Source organism: Vombatus ursinus, unplaced genomic scaffold (genome assembly GCF_900497805.2).
Source record: "Vombatus ursinus unplaced genomic scaffold, bare-nosed wombat genome assembly UNPS02000582.1, whole genome shotgun sequence".
NCBI classification, from domain to species: domain Eukaryota; kingdom Metazoa; phylum Chordata; class Mammalia; order Diprotodontia; family Vombatidae; genus Vombatus; species Vombatus ursinus.
This window is the reverse complement of record NW_020940360.1, coordinates 37,276,971-37,294,558: the sequence shown is the minus strand read 5'-3', so window position 1 is coordinate 37,294,558 and position 17,588 is coordinate 37,276,971. Positions and strand designations below refer to the sequence as shown.

Here is a 17,588-nt window from a genome sequence, read left to right as displayed (position 1 = left end):
ATTTTTTTGTTTTTATAAACTATTTCATGAGGGAAAAAAACGTGTAGATGCTACCATTCACAGCTGTTCCATGATATTCCATAAATCTTAAATTTAGTCTTCATTTATGAGATATTTCAAATAACATTTAGTTCATTGTTCTTTAACCTTAGTCAGTAATAGACAGATTTGATTGCCTGGGACTGAGAAGGGCAGCGGTTATAACTCGACTTCAGAGTTCTGAGGAGGAATTGACAGAGGGCGTGGATAACGTAAGTTGTATTCAACTAATTTAACATGCACAACATATTTTTTCAATTCTCTTACATTTGTGTTTTTTATTTACATAATTTTCTATTTTAAAGAGATGTTTCAGGTCATCTTTTAAAAAGTAGACTCACAAAAATGTGTTATTTTATAAAATTTCTTTCTCTAAAATATGGCATTTTACTATGCTCTTTATAAATAAACAACATACAGTATAATTTTTTCAAGTCAACAGGCATTTATTAATCACTTGCTCAGTCATTTCAGTCCTGTCAAACTCTTCATGACTGCATTTGGGGTTTTCTTGGCAGAGATACTGGAGTGGTTTGCTATTTCCTTCTCCAACTCATTTTACAGATGAAAACTGACTGAGGCAAACAGGATGAAGTGACTTGCCCAGGGTCACACAGCTACTAAGTTCCTGAGGCCGGATTTGAAATCAGGATGATGTATCTTCCTGACTTCAGGTCTGGCACTCTACCCACTGTTCCACCTGGCTAGATACTAATTGCTGGTACCACAAAGACAAAAGTAGTTCCTGCTCTCAAGGAGCTCACATTCTAACAGACAGGAAAAAACACACAAATAATCATGAACATACAAGAAAGATACACGATAAACTAGAGCTAGTTTCAGAGGGAAGACATTAGCACTGGGAAAGTCTTCTTGAAGGAGGTAGCATTTTTGCTGAGACTTGAAAGAGGCCAAGATAGCCAGGAGGTAAAGATGAAGAGGGAGAGAATTCCAGGAATGGGAGGCAATCAGTGAAAATGCACTGAATTGAGAGCTGAAGTGTCTGGTGTAAGGGACATCGAGAAGACCAGAATCACTGGATCTTTTGTGGAGGGAAGTAACGTGTAAGGCTAGAAAGGTAGGAAGGGGCCAAGTTATGAAAGGCTTTAAAAGCCAGAGGATTTAATATTTGTCTTGGAGATAAAAGGGAGCCCTAAAGTATATTGAGTGGGGGAGGTGACGTGTTCAAACCTGAACTTTTAAGAAGCTGACTTTGGCAGCAAAGTGGAGGTTGGACTGGAATGGGGAAAGATTTAAATCAGGGAGGCCTACCAGAAGGCTACTGCAATACTCCAAGCATGAGATGAGGAGGGCCTGTACCAGGGAGGCAGCAGTGTCAGAGAAACAAAGGGGGTGAATTTGATAGATATTATGAAGGTAGAACCTTGGCAACAGATTTGATGTGAGTGGAGGAATTAGGAGGTGAGACAGTGAAGTGGTAAGAATGACACCTGGGTCATCTGATGATGGTGGCCTCAAAGAGTAGCGGGAAAGTTATGAAAAGGAGAGTGTTTGGGGGGAAAGATGATGAGTTCCATTTTGGTCATGTTGATTTTGAGGTATCTATTAGACATCCAGTTCATTATGTCCAGTAGGCTGTCAGAGATGTGAAACTGGAAGCTAGGAGAGCTGGAAGACTGAATAAATAGATCTGAGAATCATCTACTTCTTTATGGTAAATGAATCCGTTGGGGCCTGTGACATCAACAAGCAAAATAGTATTGAGAGAGAAGGAAAATGGAGGGAGAAGAGACAGAGGCCTGGGGTATACCCACAGTTAACAAGCATGACCTGGATAAAGATATTCAAAATGCACTTTGATGTCATTGAACAAAAAAGTTGGAGTGAAATTAAAATTTTATGAATATATAATAAAGTATAAGAATGTATTCATTGTTAATGTATTAATTAATAGGCTACCAGATGACATATTAGATAAACTACTGGACTTGGAGTCAGGAAGACCTGAGTTCAAATCTTGTCTCAAACACTTTTTCAACTCTGTGATTTTAGGCAAGTCATTTAACCCCATCAGCCTCATTTCAAAAGAGAGAACAGCTTGTTCTTGGCCATGGGAGACAAATTCTGTGCAGTCTAAAGGCATCACTGAAAAAGTCTGTAAAATGGGAGCAATAATAGCACCTGCCCCACAAGGTTGTTGTGAGAAACAAATGAGATGATGATGATGATGATGATGATGATGATGATGATGATGATGATGAAGACAATTGATGATGAGGATGATGATGATAGACAGCATTTATATAGTGCTTTAAGATTTGCAAAATGCTAAAACTAAATAAATAATAAAAAAAGATTTACAAAGTGTTTTAAGATATAGTACTGAGTATCACTAGCACTTAATAAAATAAAAATATTAGCAGGGTTTTTTTTTAACATAGCTGTCCCTAATTCCATTTTCTATATATGTCTTTTTATTTATTTATTTGAATAATATTTTATTTTTCCCAATTACGTGTAAAAAAAATTTATATATATATATTTTTTTAATTTTAGGTACCAAATTTTCTCCCTTCCTCCACTCCCCCCTCACTGAGAAGGCAAGCAATTTGATATAGTTTATACATTGTACATGTCTTTTTAAAATCCAAGTTGATCAATAAGTAACCTGCATATTCACATCAGACTCTTTAAATACTCCCTCATCCTTTTCCATTCACTGTAGTTTCTTCAAAGTATCATTTTTGAGATCTTCCCATTGCTGCCAAACTGACTTGTAGAATTTTAGAGTTCAGGATCCTAAACTTATTCTCTCACTGAACTTCCATATAAACCTATTCTGCTCCTATTAATCCGTCCTGTCCTTTTTGAATAAGGGATACTTTTTCAGAACCATATTGTAATCATGGGTCCCATCCCATCCCAAGTGTCACTGGGTTTAACTGTGCCACTTTAGACAAGTTAGGATCTTTAATTCACTTTGCTTATTATTCATACTTTGTGAATTTATATGTAGACATCTGAGGTCAAGGGTTTTATTACTCTCCATTCTCAGATTTTATTTCTTATGATATACTATTGCTGTTCTTCCTGACTATAGCTACTCTCTATGGTATCTACTTTGTTAAATATGCATAGTCGGTTTTCTCTTATGTCCCCTCTTTTCAGTTCAAAGCATTTTTTTTAATTAGATTAAAACTCCAGGCAATTATATATTGTTTTCAGCCAAAGACAAGATTTATTAGAACATCAATCAGGGATGAGTGAGATTTAAAGAATCCGCCATATTGGCCAGACTCTTAAGGAATCTAAGCATTTATATTGCTATTGCAAGCAGGCCAGATATTAAGAATCTGAGCCCAGGCATTTATATTTTTACCAATCCTTGTTAAGTGTTCTCCTTCTCTGGCCCTGTTGCTGTATTTTAAGCTGTGATTCAAAAATTCTAACTCTATTCTCAGACATCATCTGATCACTTCCCAAATTTGCCCTTGTTTCCAAAGTTGCTGCTTTTAATCAGCAAAAAGGTTGAAAACACCATCTTTACCTATATTGGATCTTCAATTTCTTACCCACGATTTCATAATCTTTAGCAATGCTTTCTTATTTCCTTCCAGCAACATTTTAAGTCTCACAGTAGTTACCAGAAGTAGGTAGTGGCTGTGAAGTTTCAGAAGTCTTGGTAGGTTCTTTGTCACATCTGACATAAATTACTTGGAAAGAAAACAGATTTCTGTGGCTGTCATCTTGTACGTGGGTACACTTCATCAGGGAGTCACCAATCATTATACTTACCAGGTGATTTCTTTGCTGATAGCACCTATGATTCTAACATTATTGTCTCTTGATGGGCAAACAGTTGATTTCTATCATAGAGTTCAGCTTCTTTTCTTCCCTTACTCATCTTTGTCATGTTCTTCTACTTCCTGAAATAGGTTGTTTCCTTCTGCCTGCCTCCTTAGATCTTTTTTCTTCCTTTTTTTTATCCTGAAACTCTTTTCCTATCTCTTTTCAAACAGCATTGCATTTTCCTTGAAAACCTATATAGTACAGAGGCAACTGGATGTACAGTGGATAGAACACTGGGCCTAGAGTCAGGAAGACCTGAGTTCAGACACTTACTAGTGGTGTACTACTAATACTCTGACTATTTACTTACCTGGCTCCCTTTAAGTCCCAACTAAAATCCCATCTTTTACAGGAAGGCTTTCCCATCCCGTCTTAACTCTAGTGCCTTCCCTCTGTGAATTATTTCCTATTTTCTTGTATATAACTTGCTTTGCAGGTTGTCTCCCTCATTAGACTAGAAGCTCCTTGAGGGCAGAAACAGTTTTTTGCCCCTTTTCATATCTCCAGCACTTAGTGCAATGCCTGGTACATAGTAGGTATTTATTAAATGTTAATTGATTGATTGAATCCCATTCCATTCCATTCAGATGGCCTAAGTCTGAGATCTTTTGACATCCTAGTTACCTTCCAACCAGGATATTACTGTTATTGTGAAAATCAGATACATATAGTTAAAGAAAAATTTGTGCTATGTTGGTACTCTGGATACTATCAGCGAGATCTTAGAAAAATGTTTAATTTAGAAAAATGTAAGTTAAATGTAAACTATTTTAAAAACTTACAAATAAAAAGTGATAATAGTTTTTAAAAACCCATCAAATGAAATGATGAGGTAGAGAAGAATATTCCTATTTAAAGTTTAGTAGAGATGTATGTACACAACTTAAATTTCATTTTATGACCAATAGGATGAATTATTCCGGACTCTTTCATCTTATAAATTAATCGCACCTAGATATAGATGGCACAGAAGCAGATGGGGGAGAGCTTGCCCTGTTGCTTTGAAAGAAGGTAACATTGTAATGGGATTGCCAGATTTGAGTGTCAGGTAACCAACATTAGCAAAGTTTTGTGAATGACATTTTTAACTTTGTCTTTATATTTTTACTTTGTTGAAATATCTTTTTTTTTAAGTTTTCTAGGTAAAATGTACTGTCTTTCATCTGAAGAGGCACTCGATGCATTTATGAAGAACCCACGTCCCTACCTTCTTCCACCTATGCCAATCCCACCATGTAAAGTTTTTGTATATGGACCAAAATCCTCAGGGAAAACAACTCTATGTAATTTAATTGCAGATAAATATAGAGGACAGGTATGTATACATGCATATATACATATGTACGTATATACATAATTGGTCATAATTTTTTAATATTGCATATTTAGACACAATTTATTTTATACTTAGACTTTTAGATTCTATGGATACTGGGGTTTTATCCCCCCAAAAAAAGTGATACATAGGAGGCATTTGATAACTACTTGCTGACTGATTTAATCCCCCCAACTCCTCTTCTGAATTTCCTTTTTTCTGTTGAGAGTACCACCATCTTTCCAGTTTCCCAGGTTTACAACCTTGGGTTAATTAACTGGGTACTTAATTTCCTTTGATTCTTCACTCTCCCGTGTCCCATATATCTAATTAGATGCCAAGTCTCATCATTCCTACCTTCATAACCTCTCTCTAATCTGTAACCTTCTCACTCCTCACATAGCCACCACTCTAGTTCAGGTCCTCATGACCTCTCAACTAGATTATTGAAGTAGCCTGGTAATTGGTCTCCCTGTCTTAAGCCCTGCCTCTCACCAGTCCATCCTATACCTAGCTGTGGAAATGATTTTTCTAAAGTACACATACTGGATAGAGAGCTGGGCCTGGAGTCAGGAAGACCCAAATTCAAGTCCAGCCTCAGACACTTACTGTGTGATCCTGGACAAGTCACTTAACCTCAGTTTCTTCAATCTCAGTGATCTCTGCCTCAGTTTCCTCAACCACAAAATAGGGATCATAATAGTACTCACCTCCACAGGCTTATTATAAAATATCGAATGAGATATTTGTAAAGCATTTAGCACAGTGCCTGGCACATAGTAGGCACTTAATATTTGTTCCCTTCCCTTTATATTTTTTGAACTTTTTATTGAAGCAAGACTCAAACTTGTACAAATATACCCTACTGTATTTCTAATCCAATGCCTTAACCATGTAGTATGGAACAATGGCTAGAGAATAGGCCTTGAAACTAGGAAGATTTGAATTCAAGTTCTGACCCATAAATACTGCTTGTGTGATCCTGGGCAAGTCACTTAATCTCTTATTGCTCTAGGCAACTGTCTAATTCATTTAAGTTACATAAAAGGTGTTAACCTGCATTAGTGCAGGGAATTTCCACACCTGGGAATTCTCAATGTCAGTGAAATGCCAAGACTAGTCCAGGGCAGGTAGGTGGCACAGTGGATAAAGCTCTGGCCTTGGAGTCAGGAGGACCTGAGTTCAAATTTGGCCTCAAACTCTTAACCCTTACTAGCTGTATGACCCTGGGCAAGTCACTTAACCCCAATTGCCTCACCAAAAAAAAAAAAGAGTAAACATTTCTGGGGGCAGCTAGGTGGCACAGTGGATAGAGCACTGGCCCTGAAGTCAGGAGGACCTAAATTCAAATCCGGCCTCAGACCAAACACTTGACACTTACTAGCTATGTGACCCTGGGCAAGTCACTTAACCTCAATTGCCTAAAAATTAAGTAAATAAATAAATAAATAAAGACTAGTCCCTATCCCTGAATTTCACATACACTTATTCATGTATATGTTGTGATCTCTTATAAAATGAAAACTCCCAAAGGATAGGGTCTGTTTCATTTTTGTCTTTATATCAACAATGACTAATATAGTGCCTGACTTGTAGTGGGTGCTTAATAAATGCTTATTTATTGATTAATTGATTGGTGGTTAAATGTTGAGTTAAGTACCAAATGAGTTCTTTTCTACTTAAAATAAGTCACCAATTGACAGATTATAGCTAACAATCTTTGTCCTTATGACAAATTTGGGGCATAGGTTTCCTTAGTACTGTGGAAAAAGTACATTTCAATAGGTATAGCCTGGTCAGTGCCCACTGGTGTCAATAAATACCAAACCAGATGTGCTGCACCTAAGAAAATATTTTCACATAGACATCCATCTGTCTGCAGTTCATCTTTGATCTGCAACCTGATGTTTCATCTCCCCCTGGACTCCTTTCCCCTCACCATTTGGGTTTAATTCCCATTATTTTACTCTCTCCCTGACATTGCTGCCCCATTTCATTATAGATGAGCATAGCTGATGAAGCCTCACCTTTTTTTTTTCCCTGTGCTATCCCCATGGCTTTTCTCTGATTCAATTAAGCAATTCAATTTTTGTTGTTGTTATTGTTGTTGTTTGGGGTTTTGTTTTGTTTTGTTTTTTGGCTAGGCAGTGGGATTAAGTGACTTGCTCAGAGTCACACAGCTAGTAAGTGTCAAGTGTCTGAGGCCGGATTTGAACTCAGGTCCTCCTGACTCCAGGGCCAGTGCTCTATCCACTGCACCACCTAGCTGCCCCAGCAATTCAGTTTTAAAAGTATTCATTAAGTACCTACTATATACCAGAAACTGTACTAGGGATATGAAGACAAAAATGAGAAATACTCCCAGTCCTCAAGAAACTTGCCATGTACTGGGGAACACAACATATAAACAGCTAAATAAATACAAGATAATTTTAGGCAGGAGAGAAAACTAACAATAAGAAAAATCAGCTAGTATTACCCAGAGATGGTACCTGAATTGAACTTTAAAGGAAGCTAAGGATTGAAAAAGGCAAGGAGAAGGGAATGTAATCCATGCCTTTGCAAATATATGGAGTCTGGAAATACTGTGCCATACCTAGTTAAGGTAACAGCTGGTATAACAATTTGAAACTTAGGTCTTCTTTGGCCACAGAAACATTTTCATGATCATAGACCATCCTATACCAATTCCCTATCCTCTCTCCCTCTTGCAACCCTTTTAAACTCCTCATGTCAGTTGGTAATTTTTCAGTCAGGAAGGAAGGATGGATGGAAGGAAAGAAGGAATGAGGATTTATAAAGTCTTAAGCACTTTACAGATATTATCTCATTTAATCATAACTTGATTCATGACAGTTACAGATTAATTACCTCCTTAACTTTCATCAGGGAAAATGCTATCCTGTAAGAGGACTTGTGTAAGGAGACAAGATTTCTACTCCAAAAAGATATTAATCAACATCGATACATTTTTGGAATTAGATTCACATATATCACATGATAACGTAGATAATGCTAAATTTGTCTGATTGTGCTTCTGTTCTCAAATATTCCCTCTAGGTTTTTGATTTTGACCAACTTATGAAACCACATATCGAAGAAGCCAAAAAATTATTGCTAGAGAAGTCTAAAGCTGAGGCAACAGAAGCAGCTATTAAATCTGTGACAGAAAGGCTACAAATAGAAAAAGTGATTAAAAAACATGGTAAATAAATATTTTTAATTCTAGAAGAATTTGGTCCTCTTCTGCTTTAAGCTAGACAAAGAAAATAACTATGATCTCTGAATAAGGGTAAGGTCTAAATTTGGTCCTCTCAACAAAACAGAAAATTCAGAAAAGGTCCCTTTACTTTTTGTTAACTGCAGTTTCATCAGATCTTTACACTGGGATTCCTCTCCTTTCATGAGCTTTCATGCTTTGGAGAGACTAGTGGAGAAATATTTATATTTACAGCTATGTTGTAAGTTTCTCACACAACAAAAACAGAGGAAAAAGGCTCATGGTTACTTCCAACAGTAAATGAACAAATAAATATTTTCTACTTGCTTAACTTATCTGTGAGCCCTGGCTAGGTGAGTTCCTTGGTATTAGAATCATTCATTTCAGATTCATTCTTATTAAATGATAAGATTGATACCAATTCAGTTCAGCAAACATTACCAAGCAGTGTGCTAGGGGAGAATATGAAGATGACGCTTGACCAACTACCTAGAATCTAGAAGAATGATGATGAAACATGTTACCCATCTCTTCTGACAGACAGGGGATGGACAGGGTACAAAATGAGATATGCATTTTTTCAAATATGGCCAATGCAGGAATTTGATTTGTTTGACTATGCATATTTGTTACAAGGGTTTTGTTTTTCTTTTTTTTCCCTATTGGAAAGAGAGAAAATAGGTTTTTATTAATTGAAAAAATTAATTTAAGAAACAAATAAAACAGAAGAGCTGACAGTTGTTATATGCAAAAAGCATTCTTTATTCCATTGGAGGAGGGAAGCTAGAGAGGGTGAACACAAAATATTGTTGTTATGCCAAGCTCAGGGCACAGCTTGCTTACTGGGCCTTAGCTCCGGAAAACAGGGTATCTCCTAATAGTGAAAAGAGAGGGGTGGTCTTGGCATGGAGCTCCTGACAGGGTATGTTGCATAATTATTTTTACAACAGACTTAATTTGTACAAATATTTTTCTTAGGCCAATAAAATTTGTTATTTGTTTGTATGTTGTTGTTATTGTAATGGGGAGATAATCCTAGGACACAGAGTGTTTGGGAAACACTGGCCTGAAATTTTAGTAAAATGCTATGGACCAACCCTGTAGTGACTAATGCCCATACGGATAAGAAAGTGTAGGCTGTAATAACTTATTCTAGCTTACTTCTTTTTCTTAAACTAAGATTAGACATGAATGCTTTACACAGACATTCATAAGAAATGGGGGTCAGAAAGAGCTGGGGCAGGAAGCAGAGTTGGGGATTAGAAAGAGCAGATACTATTGGTCACATCATTTCATATTTAAAATTCTCTTCCCTGCCTTTCACAAAATAGTTTTGATCTGGTTGCTTAATTGGCTGATTGTCTTGTTTTCTGAGTGGGATAATCTGGGTTTATTCTCTCCCATGGAATGAAGCTAGATCAATCTTACCTCATTTCTGCTTAAAGAAAAAGTAGGTTCAGATCTACGTGGCCTAAGGTGGAGTGGGCCTACAGTTTTATTTAACTTTATTGTCCCCCTATATTCGACAGTTGGATCATTCTATTTTAGGATGTCTAAAAGAATTTAGCTATTGGTTTTTCTCATGCTTTTTTTTTTTTAATCGGTATTTTCCCTATCTAGTTCAGGATGAAAGTCCAGGGTTATGAATGCCCATCTCATGGGTTCAATCCCACCACTGATTGGCACAGGAGCTTTGGCCTACTGTTTCCAGCATGGGCTGGTTCACTCCTCCATAGGTAACCTCTTTCCTCCATTCTAGCTAACCATATTGATTCTGGATTTAGTACAGACGCTTAGTTGGTTTGGTGCACTGAAGCTCAGATTCCTGAATTCAAACGATCCACCAGCTTCAGCTTCCTTGATAGCTAGAAATTATAAACGTGCATCACCATGGCTGGCTTTTTTATTTTTTTGGAATAAGAGGGGCGGTTACCAGTGTAACAAGTTCTGAGTTTTTTGTTTGTCATTGTTGTTTTGTGTGTGTGTGTTGTTGGGGGGTCTTTCTGTTTGTTTTCATTTTAAAAATGAAAGTATCCTTTACTGCCAAAACTTATTACTGACTTTTAGAGTTAAAGGATTTAAAAGAAGATGAAAATAAGTTTGATGAATTACAACTAGAAGAAAAAGATTCATCGAAAAAAATCAGGGACGACGAACCCACTGATGAAAAAAGCTCGGAAGATAAAGCCCCGGAAGAAAAAAGTGGAGAAGAGCTAAGCTCAGAACAAAACCTAGAAGATCAGAGCAGTGAAAAAAAAGGTAAACAAACATGCTCTTAATTTTATGAATGCCATCATCTGTTCATTAGGCTATGTGTGTATGGAGGCGTGCCTTTATTCATTTATTTTTTACATTTTAATTGGTTATTTATTTTTAACATTCTTTTCTTTTTAAATTTTGAGTTCCAAATTCTGTCCCTCCCCCATGCATTGAGAAGACAAGCAATATGATATCAATTACACATGTGAAATCATATAAAACATATTTCCATATTAGCCCTATTTTTTTAAAAAGCAAGAAAAATAAAGCAAGTGGGAAAATTGGACTTCAGTTTGTGCTCAGAGTTCATCAGTTCTGTGTCTAGAGAATAAATGCTAAAAATAGCATTTTTTTCTTCATGAGTCCTTTGGATTGTCTTGGACATTGTATTGATTAGAGTAGCCAAGTCTTTCACAGTTGATCATCATAACAGCATTGGTGATACAGTGTACAATGCTATATGGATCTTCTCAATTCTCTTTGCATCAGTTCATATAGGTGTTGCCATGTTTTTCTGAAACCACCTTACTTGTCATTTCTTATAGCACAATAATACTCCATCACAATCATATGCCACAACTTGTGTAGTCATTCAGCAATTAATTAGCATCCCTCAATTTCCAATTCTTTGCCACCACAAAAAGAATTGCTCTAAATATTTTTTACATATAGGTCCTTTTCCTTTTTATTTGATCTCTTTAGGATACTGAACTAATAGTGGTATTACTGGGTCAAAGGGTATGCACAGTTTTATAATTCTTTGGGCTTAGTTCCAAATTGTTCTCCAGAATGGTTGGACAAGTTCACTACTCCATCAGCAATTCATTAATGTACCTATTTTTCCCTCATCTCCTCCAATATTTGTTATTTCTGAGGTATGAGGTGGTACCTCAAAGTTGTTTTAATTTGCCTTTCTCTAATCAATAGTGATTTAGAGCATTTTTATATGACTATAGCTTTGATTTCTTCTGAAAACTGCCTGTTAATATCATTTGACCAATTATTAATTGGGGAATGGCTCTTACTTTTATGAGTTTGACCTGGTTCTGTACTCAGTATAAATTTGAGAAATGAGGCCTTTATCAGAGAAACTTGCTATAAAAAATTTGATACTACTTCATTGTCTATGGTACCTTGTAGCATAATGTGGTTTCCTTGATTACCTCTTGCCTTTTTTACTTCAGCTGTAGCAAAGATTCTGCTCCAGCCTTTTATTTTAATTTTGTGCGTGTCTTTCTGTTTCAAGTGTGTCTCTTATAAACAACACATTGTTAGATTTTGGCTTCTAATCCATTCTGCTATCTGTTTCAGTTTTATGGGGCAGGTCATGCCATTTAAATTCACAGTTATGATTACTGTGTATTTCCCTCCATCCCATTTTCTTCTGTTTATTCTTTTCTTTCTCTTTTAATGCTATCCCTCCTCAAAAGTCTGTTTTGCTTCTGACCACTGCTCTCTTAAACTTGGCTACTCTAATCAATACAATGTCATATATATATATATATATATAAATATATATATATATATACACACACACACATATATGGGGGTGTGTGTGTGTGTGTGTATTCTTCCCTCTTTGAACCAATTCTGATGAAAGTGAGATTTAACTACTGCCTGTCACATCCCCCCATTTTTCCCTCCATTGTGAAAACTCTTCCTTGCATGACTCTTTATGTAAGAAAATTTTCCCTATTCTGCTTCTTCCTTCCTCTTTTTCCTAGTGAATATCTCTTTCTCACCCCTTCATTTTTTTCCTTTTTGGAAATCATCCCAACACAATCAACTCACACCAGTCCTGACTTTTTCCTGACTTCTTCAGTCCTATAGATACCCATATTCCAGTGCCAATAGATGTCAAAGAATTTTAATGTTATTTTCATTTGTAATTTTAATTTGCACATTTTCTAAAGTCTTCAGGATGTTGAAATTTTCTATATGCTGTGATTTAAGGTCATACTGGAACTATTAATTTTAATTTTCCATGAAAGTGTGTTATGTTTTCAGTCTTCCCTAGGATGATCAGAGAAAATGTCAAGTCTTTGATGTTTCTGTTTATCACTCAATATATGTGGCAGAATAGGATAAGTGTTTAAATCTTGTAAATTTTGAGCTTATCTTGATATATAGTGTGAGATGTTGCTCCATACCTAATTTCTGCCAGGTTACTTTCCAGCTTTCCCAACAGTTTTTGTCAAATAGTGAGTTCTTGCACCAATAGCTGAAATCTTAGGGTTTATCAAACACCAGGTTGCTGTTAATTGTGTCTGTGTATTGTTCCACTGGTCTGTTTCTTACCTGGTATCAATTTTTTTATGATTATAGCATTGTAGTATAGTTTGAGATCTGGTATTGCTAGTTCCCCTTCCTCTTCATTTTTTTCCATTAATTTTTTTATATTCTTGACCTTTTGTTCTTCCAAATGAATTTTTTTATTATTTTTTCTAGCTCTATTAAGTAATTCTTTGGAAGTTTGATTGCTTTGGCACTGAATAAATACAATTTAGGTAGCATTGTCATTTTTATTACATTGGTTCAGTCTGTGCATGAGCAATTAATATTTCTCCAATTGTTTAGCTCTATATTTGTCTGGAGTATTTTGTAATTTTGTTCGTATAGTTCTTGTATGCATCTCCGCAGGTAGACTTCCAATTATTTCATACTGTGTATGATTATTTTAAATGGAGTTTCTCTTTGTAGCTCTTCCTGCTGGATTTTGTTTGTAGTATACAAAAATGTTGATGTTTTGTGTGGGTAATATATACAGAAATGCTGATGATGTGTCATTTAGGTTTTTTTTTTATTTTTTTCTCTAGGGTTCCCTAAATAATCCATCATATTATCTGCAAAAGTGATAGTTTTGTTTCCCCATTGCCTATGCTCATTCCTTCAATTTTCTTTTCCTTGTCTTATTGAAATAACTAGCATTTTTAAAAATTAATTTATTTTGATTTACCAACAATCACTTCCATAAGCTTTTGAGTTTTAAATTTTTCTCCCCCTCCTTTCCCACCTTCCTACCCAAGACGGCGTGCAATCTGATGTAGACTATACACATACATTCCTATTAAACATATTTTCATATTAGTGATGTTGTAAGTAAGAATTAGAACCAATATGAGGAACTGCCAGAAAGAGGAAACAAAACACAACAGAAGAAAAAAAATAGCAAATAGTATGCTTCAATCTGCATTCAAACTCCGTAGTTCTTTCTTTGGATGTGGATAGCATTTTCCATCATGAGGCCTTTGGAGATGTCTTAGAGCCTTGTATTTCTGAGAAGGGTTAAGTCTGTCAATATTAGTATCTAACTGATTGTGTTATTCCCTTCTTGAGCCAAATCTGTTGAGAGTAAGGTTCAAACAATGCTCATCTCCCTCCCTTCTTTCCCTCTGTTGGAATAGGTTTTTGTGCCTTTTCCTGTAATGAAATTTACCCTTGTCTGCCTCCTCCTTTCCTTTTCTCTCAGTACATTTTCTTAGTTAGATCAGATTAATCATTTATTATCCATTAATCATTAATTATCCATTTGACCCACTTGATTAGAATTTTTTTATCATTAAATCAAAGTCAACTTATACCCACCCCCTTTATGTATACCTCATTAACATTGTATAATAACAGTAAGTTCTCAAAGGTTACAAGTGTCATCTTCCCCTCTCTTGAGTCTTGTATTAGAAGATCAAATTTTCTGTTGAGCTCTGGTCTTTTTAGCACGAAGGTTTGGAAGTCTCCTATTTCATTGAATATCCATTTCTTCCCCTGAAAGATGAATAGCTAGCATTTCTAATATAAAACTGAATAATAATGGTGATCCTTGCTTCACCCCCAATCTTATTGGAAAGGCTTCTAGCGTATCCCCATTACAGATAATGCTTGCTCTAGGTTTTAGATAGATACTACTTATCATTTTAAGGAAAGTTCCGTTTATTCCTGACATTTCTAGAGTTTTTCAAATGTGTTGTATTTTGTCAAAAGCTTTTTCTGTATCTATTGAAATAATCACATGATTTTTATTATTTTTGTTGTTATGGTCAGTTATGTTTATCATGCCTCTTCTTCTTAGAGACTGTCAAATAAAAATGATGTTTTTGCATAGTGTCCTGAAAATCAGTTAAGGTGCAATCAGACCACACTGGAAAGAGAGTTCTCAGACACTTTCACTGTTGAATTGAAGAAAGCAAGAAACCAAGCCGTGTTTTTCAACTACGAAGCCAAAATCTGAAAGTAAAAGATAATAGTTTGTCAGTCAATAAACATTTACAAAGTGCCTTCTATGCAGGCTGGACTATGGTAAACACTGGGGATTCAAAGAGAAGTAAAAGACAATGGGGAAAACAACATGCAAACAACTAAGTATGAAGGAGCTATAGATAGGATAAATCATCAACAGTACCAGGAAGATTAGGAAAGGCTATTGTTTTCCTCCCTGAAATGGCAAAGAGGTCATTTGGGAGGAAGAGACTGGAACAGTTTCACTCCTGCCTCCCTGGACCCAGACTACTGCCAGAAAATCAGACCGCTGCTTCTAAGGTCTTCAGAATTTTGCACAGGGTGCATGAATTCCTTGTCTTGACCACTCTATCTCTCAAATGCTTTAGTCTCCCCTTGCTCCCTTTGCCCCAACCTTGACCATCACATTCCTAAAAACTCCTAGCAACACATACATCCAGATATTAAGAGTAGGGGAAATCATACAAGAAAGGAATTGGCCTCACCTACAACTGTGGGTTAAAATTTTAATAAATAAATAAATGTGGTGGTTGGTTGTTTTTTTTTTTTTTCCCGTGGAAGCATAATATAGCCACTAGAAAGATAACGTGATGGGGAAAGCAATTGGATCTAGTATCAGAAGAATTCAACTATTTTATATTTACTACATATGTGACTTTGGGCTTCAGATTCCTCATATGTAAAATGAAAGAGTTGGACTAGATCTCCAAAGGTCCTTCTGGCTACAAATTCTTTTATTCCCTTCAATTTATTATTTATTTATTTCTAACATTAATTTTTATTTTAATTTTGAGTTTTGAATTCCCTCCCTCCTTTCCCTCCCACTCCTCCCTACTCATCAAGAAGGCAAGAAATGTGGTATCAGTTATACATGTGAAATCATACAAAATATATTTCCATATTTTGGCTGCAAATTCTTATGATCCTATAAATATTTCAAGTTCATTCAGAAGCCCAGGATTTTGACCAGACTATTGAACAAACTATAGCATTTTAAGCAGATATGTCCTGAGTCTGCCTTTCATGAAAAGATAAAGTGAATTAGATGTTTCTATATGTTTTAAAAGATAAATATTTTTATTACATTATATTCTTTAGATAAGGAAGCTACTTCATCTACCAGTGTCAAACCAGTCAGTGAATCTGTGGATGACATTGACTCCAAAACAGACCAGGAAACAACTCATGAAGTCAAAGATGGTAAATTGACTTTTTTGGTATTTTTATTTCTTTATATTTAAATAAAACAATTCTTCCTAGAATTGGAGATAGAGAAGGGGAAAGTGAAAAAGTGTTTTTAAAAAGTATTTTTATGTATAATTTATGACTTTAGAACTTGAATTACAAATTAGACATGGAAAATAGAGAAAATGGTGTGTGATATGTTTTTTTCCCAAAAAAAAGCTAATATTTTAAGTAGTTTTAGTGGAAAAGACAGTTACTTGTGAATTAGGTTATCTCTGTCCTATTGGGGAAAATACTTCCTGCTAGAGATTGTTTCATTCTTTGTATTTGTGTCCCCAGTGCTGGGCACACAGTAGGCATTTAATAAATGCCTACATAAGTCATATGTTATGTTAATGTTTCCCTCATTTGTAAAATGGGCATAATGCCATGTTTGTATGATTTCTTTTAATAGCTAGTTTGCTAATAAAAGAGGCAGCTTCTTTTGTGGTGAAACAGGGACCTTAAATCCTATAGCCAGAAATATAATTTCCTTTCTAGAGGAGCATCTTCAGTTGCTTTGACTAACACTTTTTTGTACTATTGACTTTCAAGACAATCTGCCACTGATGAATTTAGGAGAAAAAAACCTCGTGAATGGAATGAGGAAAAAACATGCAAGTAAATTTGGTTATGCAGGCCTCCGTACCTTCTTTATAATATGTGAGAGAGCAAATAGGAAAGACAAATTTTTCTGAGAACCTTAAAAGATGCCATTCACCTTCAAGTGTTCCTACTGTTAATAGTTTTACTTCTCTTCTGGAGAATAGGATATCTGGGGATTTCAGTCAAACAATTGCTTGTGTTATACAGTGCCAATTATGTTAAATGTCCTACAGTGATACTGACATCTAGGACAAAAATAATAATGATGATGAAACACCATATCCTGATCAAAGTGCTTTTAAAGTGATCTTGAACTAAACCATGTTATTAAGTTGTGTTCTTTTTTTTTTTTAAAGGCAGTTGGGGTTAGGTGACTTGCCCAGGGCCACACAGCTAGTAAGTGTCAAGTGTTTGGTCTGAGGCCAGATTTGAACTCAGGTCCTCCTGACTTCAGGGCCGGTGTTCTATCCACTGTGCCATCTAGCTGCCCCTAAGTTGTGTTCTAGTCAACACTTTTTAAATTTCTGTTATGTGTAGAGCATTGTGCTAACCAGAAGGAAGGAAGGGAGAAAAGGAAGGAGAAATGGAAGGCAGGAGAAAAAGAAGGAGGGAGGGAAAGAAGGAAGTAATACATATTTATTAAGTATCTACTATGTGCCAAGCACTATACTAAGTGCTTTACAAATAATTTTCTCATTTGATCTTCACAATTCTGTGAGGTAGGTGCTATTATTATCCCCATTTTACAGTTGAGGAAACTGAGGCAAACAGAGGTTAAGTGGCTTGTTTACAGCTAGATAGTGAAAGGAGGGAAGTGGAGCCACAGCACTGATGATGGACCAGAAGAACAGAGAGGGCCACAGTAGACACAAGGAACTGATT

The 17,588-nt window shown here is 35.8% G+C and overlaps 1 protein-coding gene across 1 annotated transcript in view; it reads left to right on the top strand.

Annotated features, from left to right (window-relative positions):
• Window positions 1-17,588, top strand: part of AK9 (adenylate kinase 9) — a 141,820-nt gene that overhangs the window by 41,766 nt on the left and 82,466 nt on the right. The window contains exons 11-15 of the mRNA XM_027855923.1: window positions 153-251; window positions 4,758-4,897; window positions 4,984-5,164; window positions 8,225-8,369; window positions 10,452-10,643. Of these exons, the coding sequence (XP_027711724.1) occupies window positions 153-251; window positions 4,758-4,897; window positions 4,984-5,164; window positions 8,225-8,369; window positions 10,452-10,643 (757 nt within the window). The remainder of the gene's footprint in view (window positions 1-152; window positions 252-4,757; window positions 4,898-4,983; window positions 5,165-8,224; window positions 8,370-10,451; window positions 10,644-17,588) is intronic.